The sequence below is a fragment of the Moschus berezovskii genome, chromosome 20 (genome assembly GCF_049115385.1).
Source record: "Moschus berezovskii isolate FMDL1 chromosome 20, NW_MosBer_1.0, whole genome shotgun sequence".
NCBI classification, from domain to species: domain Eukaryota; kingdom Metazoa; phylum Chordata; class Mammalia; order Artiodactyla; family Moschidae; genus Moschus; species Moschus berezovskii.
In genome coordinates, this window is record NC_142479.1 from 20,636,336 (window position 1) to 20,643,938 (window position 7,603).

The 7,603-nt window shown below is 41.5% G+C and overlaps 1 protein-coding gene across 2 annotated transcripts; it reads right to left on the reverse strand.

Annotated features, from left to right (window-relative positions):
* Positions 1 to 2,826: 2,826 nt before the first annotated feature.
* On the reverse strand, positions 2,827 to 6,606 carry SRSF1 (serine and arginine rich splicing factor 1). Of its 2 annotated transcripts, XR_008682397.2 has the most exons (5): positions 6,273 to 6,606; positions 5,679 to 5,863; positions 5,142 to 5,314; positions 4,258 to 4,938; positions 2,827 to 3,342 (listed from the first exon to the last, which is right to left on the reverse strand). XR_008682397.2 is itself a non-coding variant. In XM_055399337.2 (4 exons), the coding sequence occupies exons 1-4, from the start codon at positions 6,464 to 6,466 to the stop codon at positions 4,744 to 4,746; spliced, it is 747 nt and encodes a 248-aa protein (XP_055255312.1). In that variant the 5' UTR covers positions 6,467 to 6,606; the 3' UTR covers positions 2,827 to 4,743. The 2 variants fall into 2 exon arrangements, 1 of the variants encoding a protein (XP_055255312.1); XM_055399337.2 differs by having other exon boundaries at positions 2,827 to 4,938.
* Between the last annotated feature and the right edge of the window lie 997 nt (positions 6,607 to 7,603).

Consider the following 7,603-nt stretch of genomic DNA (forward strand, 5'->3'; position numbering starts at 1 on the left):
AATCACATGGATAAGCTGCTTTATGTATACTGTAAGTTCTTGGATCTACATTTTAAGCAAAAGTTTTTGCCAGGACTACTATTTACTCAACAATCAGGAGACAAAATGAACACCTTTCCTTATAATCTCCCTTTAATGCCAATCCCACCCTTTCCTATAGGATCAGATTCTTATTAAAAAAAAAAAATAGGTACTGGGAAAAATTACCCCCAAATAGAGTACTCCACTGCATACAATGGAATGGCAGAGTATTTATTTCCTTCAAAGGAGACAATTACGAGTCCACTATAGCAACAATATAAAAAAAATGTGTCATACCTTTTCTGGTAGTTGCTTCAGCCTAGAGATGTGGAACTAACAGCTTAATAAAGAAAGCAGAGTAACTGGGTTTGTTTTCACTCACACGCCCAAAACTACACAGAAACGTTTGCTCCATGTATTCTGGAACGGTTCTACAACCCCTTATCCAAACTCTCTGGGGCAGATGCATTTGAAATTCAGAGCGTTTTGCCTTTTATAAAGGTTTCATACATAGACCCTTTACCCTCAGCACAACCTTTGGCAACTGACATTAGGATTTCTTAGTCACACCAAGTACAAAAACAAACGCATTGATTTTGGTCATGTTTTATATTCAATTTGCTTAATAACAAAAGATTTTGGAGTTCTGGGATAAAAGATTGTGAACCTGTTTTCTGTCTTTGCATTCTTCATACCATGATAGAAATAGATTAAACCAAAGAATGGTTGTAACAGAACTTCAGTCTAATAGAGTTTCTTTCCTTTTAATACTATTTATGGTAAATACAGACATGTAACTTGTGATTTCATTACAACATCATGTACAAAGTAAGCAAAAAAGCACACAAATAATTCTTCACAGAAACTTGAAAAAAAAATGCCCTTAACAAGCAAGATATATTTCAAAGACAAAACTGAGAAAGTTAAAATCTAGAATCATATTCAAGTTAAAGCACTACAACGAGTAGATACATTAACATTCCAAACTATAAAACTTATGGGGAAAAAAGACATTATAAATGAAGGAAATCTGTTCACATTCCAAACAGCATTTTTAAAAAATTACTAAACTTAAATTCTAAAAATAAAATTCAGATCCCAAACAATTAGGAATCAGAAAATGGGTTTCTTACCTTTTGTTTCCAGGATGAAGGCTGAACAGCAAGGTGGGTTAATCTGATGTTATGAGAAATAATTGATTCTTAGAGACTTAAACTTTTCCTTGATTAGAAAATAAATTATAAGCTCCCTACAACATCTAAGGGGACATAAATACGGAGAAAAGTGGAAAATCCAAGACTGCTTTTTTAATCCCAAAAGTATGGCTTTCTTCTAAGAGTTGCTAATATAGGTAGAGATTTAAGGTCCATTTCCCAAGACTGAGGAATAGTCTCCCTGGAAAACCTGGCCCCTCTTTCATACACTGGTTAAATCCTCTCTAAACAGCCTACATACCAGGCAAGTAGTATCTTCCATCTCACTTCAATCTGGTTGGGACTACTATAACTCCTCAAGTAGAGCTCATCTTTCAACTTAGCTTAAATGCACTCAGCTTTTGAGTAAGGGTAATTTTCATCTTGGTCCTGTTTCCAAAATAATGAATACAAATGAACTCAGGGCCCGCTAAAGTCTAGCTCTTTCCAAAATCACTTACTTTTAATGTCTTACAAAAAAACCTGAACTTTTTGGCCAACTCAGATGCAACAACCCAGTTTTACGTATTGTCTACTCTTGGAACACTGTAATTTGAATTCCTACATTAAAACTAGTTACTCCCTTAATGGATCTATACAAAGTGCTCTAAAAAATGGAATCCTAATCTTGACTTTACTATCCCTTCTCTCCCTCCTGACACTCCACAAAGTTCATTTAAATGTATTGACTGGGTGACCTTATGCAAATCTTTGGGCTGTCTCCACTCTGAAGATTTCTAGTGTCTCCTAGGTTTGACACCACATCACCTGAATAGCAGTCTTAAATTCTGCTTCCAATTATAATTAATACTCCAGGGAAATTTTATGATTTAGCTACCTTCTAGGTGCACAAAAAGTGGTCTGATGATTGTGACTAGCTATCAGGAAATCAGAAGAAAAAAGATCAGGAATACTAAGCAAAAACCCCCTCCCTTCCCCCAACCCTAAGTGAAAATTTAGCACCAAGGGGCTACCAAGTAAAGATACAAAACTAGTAGGTGACAAGATGTCATCACTGATTTGGTATGTTTTGGATAGTAACTTTATGGTTAAGAAGAGTTCCAAGGCAAAATCCTAAAGAATGCCCAGCTTTTTATTAGCAATGATTCACTCAAATAGTTAAATCTTCCAGTGTGCTATTCACATTTCAAACAGAAAATGTAATTTATGTTAAGAATTCTAACCTGTGAATTTTAATACTTACTGATTTTTGAGATGAATTATTTTCATTGAGAAACTCAAAGGCTAATAATACCAACATTCACTAGTCATTACCTGATTTTACACAAAACTCTATGCTAATTACCAAAAATAAGCAGTATCCATATAGTCATTTTTAACCAAAGCTTTGCAGCTTATCCTCCAGAAACTAAATCACCCTTCATTTACCACATTACATACACAACTATCTTATTTTCACTTTTTATCTCCCCTGAAGACTTTTACAATTAACAGTAACAGATAACTAATACCATTTATTAGCAAATTCCTTTTACGAACCTTTAATTTACTAACACAAACACAAAAATCAGAATCTTATCAATTTTAAGTATTAACTGAGACTAGTCACCCAGTAAAAAAATCTTACAAGAGGAAAAAGGACAACCATGCATAGTTTTTTAAAAAATGTTTATTTTTTCAAAGAAAAACGGCAACAGCCAATTGGAAACCTACGTATTCTTCAACTCCAATTTTGTTTTCTTTAAATTTAGAAGTGACTTACTGATTTACTATTTTAAACAAACCCCCCCTTTCCCCTTTAAATGTTTACCATCTACTCGTGCTGAATCCTTCCAAGGAGATTGCTCCAGCGTATATCTCCAGGTCCTCGCTTTGCTCCTTTTACCAAAAATGCAAAACACAATTCCATCGTGCATCTTAAGGGCTCCAATCGTCAAAAATAGGAAAAAAAAAAATCTTTGGAATAGCCAATTAAGTTGAATAAAAAAAAAAAAATCCACACGAATGCGGTTTGGTTGGGGCAGGAATCCACTCCTATGTTCCTGGTAATCTGATCCCGCTCCATGAATCCTTGTAATTCATCCTCCCTATCCTATCCACATTATGATTTGAATCCAATGATCCAGCTCCAAGGATTGGGATCCAGTGAGCCCTCTCCAATCCAAACCTTTATAACCAGCAAAACCAAAAAAGAGGAGGCAAAATGTTAGATACTGTAATCAAAAAAGGTTTCTGGGGAATGATGAGTTATGTCTGTCATCAGTTTAACAGATGTACATCAATAACTATCAAATTCCCCAAAACAAGTTTCTGAATGGTGTTCTGATAAATTTTAGAAACTTAATCATCATAGAGACTAATTGGAAGAAGCATTTTATATTTACAGTTCAACTGATAATGCCAACACTTGTTACTGTACAGCGTATTACAGGTTTTGTGGTTGCAAAAAGTTAAGTAGTTGAAAAGTTTACTGGTACTGCTACCCCCCTAAGTCTAAACTAAATCTAACGCTCCCATTTGTAATTCAATTTGTAAATTAAAGTATTTTAAACATGAGTCAATTATGAATACTAGTTTAAAGGGGAAGGTGAGACTTAAAATTATTCCCAACTAGATTATCTACACCAATATGTTGGAATTCTATACTTTGCTTTCATTTTGTCTTTAAAAAATGAAGTAGCAACGCTATATCAGTCACACAGAGGACATGCAGATTTAGCAGTATTGATATTATACTCTATCTGGTTGGAATTAAAGACACCCTGTACCCACATGTACACCAACAGCAGGTCACACATTAACAGTTGTAACTAAGCATTATGACAAATTAGCCAGTTCTTCCCACATTAGTCCCTATTAAAACAAAAAGGGGAAGGGAGCAAAATAGTTACAAAATGGGCAATGTTATTTTGCCACAATTGCCAAGGTTTAAAGAGCAAAGCAATTGTAGCTAAAGGTAACTGCATAAGATGCTTACAAGTGTTTTATGGTAGATGTATACATAATCCATTTAACCCCTTGCCTTTTAGTATAAGGTCAATACTGCCAATTTCATCTGTGACAATAGCACTTGGAGTCATACCATTGCCTCCATTATTGATCTGATCCTCCTCAATCCTCCTTTTGACAATCCTAAAATGATTGAAATGTGCTCCACAATCCTTAATCCAAAGCATTCTTAATCCATCTCTTCAGATATGTCTACAGAAAGACACATGAAAAGCAAGATAAACATAAGAACTTCCCCAGGTTAAGATAACCACAAACACCCCCAACATCCCAGTTCACACAAACCAGAGCAGAATAGACATTTACACAATATCACAGTCTGAAGAGCATGGAGAGTTAACTAAATTTAAACAATCCTGGCTATGACATCACTTAAAATACAATTTATCGACATGAGGGGAATGTAGATGTTAGGAGCAAGGGGTATTACACAAGAATGCAATTCAACACTTTAGCCCATTCTGAACAAAACAGTTTGAATTAAAAAATGAAAAGATTGTACTGAATAAAGGAAAACTGTATACAACATGGGTTCTACAAAAAAGTGTCACCAATCATCTTATGTACGAGAGCGAGATCTGCTATGACGGGGAGAATAGCGTGGTGATCCTCTGCTTCTCCTTGGGGAATAACTTCGACTCCTGCTGTTGCTTCTGCTACGGCTTCTGCTACGACTACGGCTTCGAGATCGAGATCTTCCATAACTTGGACTTCTGGGCCCATCAACTTTAACCCGGATGTAGGCAGTTTCTCCCTATTGAATAGACAGAACTTTCGATTGAAAGATCTAAGCTTTCACCTGTCTTCAGGCATGCTGAATGAATACAATTTAATTTAAACCAGAGGCACTTTACTGGGTTTACTTGGACACCCTTGCCTGAATCTTACCTTCAAATTCCACAGTTAAGACCACTGTATCCAATTCTGGCCAATAAAAAGAATAAGTGTATAACCTACCTCATGAGATCTAAACTTAGTGTTATCCAGTTTTCGAACTGCATAGGTCATATCTTCTTTCCGTACAAACTCCACGACACCAGTGCCATCTCGGTAAACATCAGCATAACATACATCACCTGCTTCACGCATGTGATCCTTTAAATCCTGCCAGCTTCCACTTGGAGGCAGTCCTGAAAAAGATTTTTTTCAACAATTATCCTAATATTTCACATTAAAGTTAAAATTTACATTAGAACCAAGACTACTTTAAAATTAATGATTAGTTTTAACATCCTAGGTTAAACATTCAAAATTCTAGAATTAAAAGCCCCAAATTATTTGCAGAGTAAAGATCTTCATATTCTAAGCATTGCAATCTAATTCGCTAAATCTCAAATACAGTTAATTCCTGGTTACTAAATTCATTCATGCGACTAAAATAATTTAAGACCTGGCATGAAAGCTAGCATTTGTCAAACTGGTCATGCAAGGAAAACTTTAAAGTGTGGTATCTGTCCAAAAGTGACATCAACCCGCACGGAACGGTCAACTCACCAGAGACAACCACTCTGTTTTCAGAACGCCTGGATGGGGGGCCATAGCGGCCCCGGGGAGCCCCGCCACCTCCACCCCCGCCGCCGCCTCGGCCTGTACCACGGCCGCTTCGAGGAAACTCCACCCGCAGACGATATCCATCGTAATCATAGCCGTCGCGACCGTACACCGCGTCTTCCGCATCCCTGCGTGATTACAGAAAGCCGAAGGGTAAGAAAAAGGACCGGGAGGGGCGGCCAACTCCGTCGGGGAGCTAGCAGCGCCCCGCACATGCGCAGCCGGGGTGGAAGAGCCCACATGCGCTGCATAATAGGCACGGCCCCTCCCCCACCCAGAAGCACGCCAGGCTCCGGACCACTACAGCCGCCCTCAGCGCCTCAGTTTCCCGCTCCGAGCCCGCGAGCCGGCTCCGGAGACGCCCGGGGCACCCAGTCACCAGAGAAGCCTCACCGACTCGGCTCCTCACTTCACTCGTGCACGGGCGATTCGTCTTGCTCCCAACCTCAGAGCCCACGTCCCCATTCTAAGGCCTTGGAGCATTCCCCAACTACTCCAACCTATATCCTCAAGGCCGCAAGTCCCTGGCCGCCTCACCGCGGGTCCTCGAACTCAACGAAGGCGAAGGGCGGTCCTCCGCGGCGATTCTTCAGGTCGATGTCGCGGATAGCACCGTATTTGTAGAACACGTCCTCAATGTCCTTGGTTCGGATGTCTGGAGGTAAGTTCCCTACGTAGATGCGGCAGTCGTTGTTCCCTGCCGGGCCACGAATCACACCACCTCCCGACATGGCGGCGACGAAAAGCGCGGACTCGAGAACAGGCCTTCCCACCAAGCCTAGCGAACGGCAGAGCGAGCCCGCCGCGACACCACGTCTCCCGCGGCCCCTCCAAAATGGCGCCTTTATCAGCTCGGCGCACGGATATGGGGGGGAGGGAGGAAGAGAAGCGGGAGGAAGCAGCTATTCGATCTCACTGCGCACGCGCAAGAGCGTAACGGATGCTGCGAAAGGGGCGCTGGCGCACGCGCGACGTCACCCTCCGCGCGAAGGGAAAAAAGTTCCCGCGTTCCCGTTGTGCCGAGAGCTCTGCAAAGGGAGTGACCTGCCATGTGGTAAAGATTTAGGGCAGTGCACTCGTAAAAGAGAGTTATTAATCTTGTCGAGTCCTAAAGAATAATCAGTTTCCCCAAGAATGAGTCTCTCAGAGTAAAGGCGCTTTGGAAGGATTTAGTGAAACCCAGCCTATAGCATTGGAGAAGGCGATGGCACCCGACTCCAGTACTCTTGCCTGGAAAATCCCATGGACGGGGAAGCCTGGTAGGCGGCAGTCTATGGGGTCGCGAAGAGTCAGACATGACTGAGTGACTTCACTTTCACTTTTCACGTTCATGCACTGGAGAAGGAAATGGCAACCCACTCCAGTGTTCTTGCCTGGAGAATCCCAGGGACGGAGGAGCCTGGTGGGCTGCCCTCTGTGGGGTCGCACAGTGTCGGACACGACTGAAGCGACCCAGGAGCAGCAGCAGCCTATAGCATTATCCCACCATGCTCTGCGGTGTTAACTGCCTTGGGCGGGAAAGACGCCCCTGGGGGCGGAGTCAAAGGGGGAGGGGCCGGGCGGTTGCTCCGGAAACGGGGGCGTCTTAGGAGACTGCGCCCAGTTCGGGACTCGGCGTTGTCTGTGATTCTATGCAGAGGCAAGCCGTCACTTTGTGCTTCCGTCCCGTGTCCTGTGAACCCGTGCGCTGCCTAGACAAGTGTGTAATATAGGGGGACCGAGCTTAGATTCCTTAGATTCTACATCAAGTACCGTTCTACCTTCGGTTCAGCACCGAGCTTTGTGTATATTTAATAACTACATTCAACACTGCTTTTGTTAGTGGCGGCGATTCCTGCTCTGACCAATCGTTGGTGGTACCAACCGGG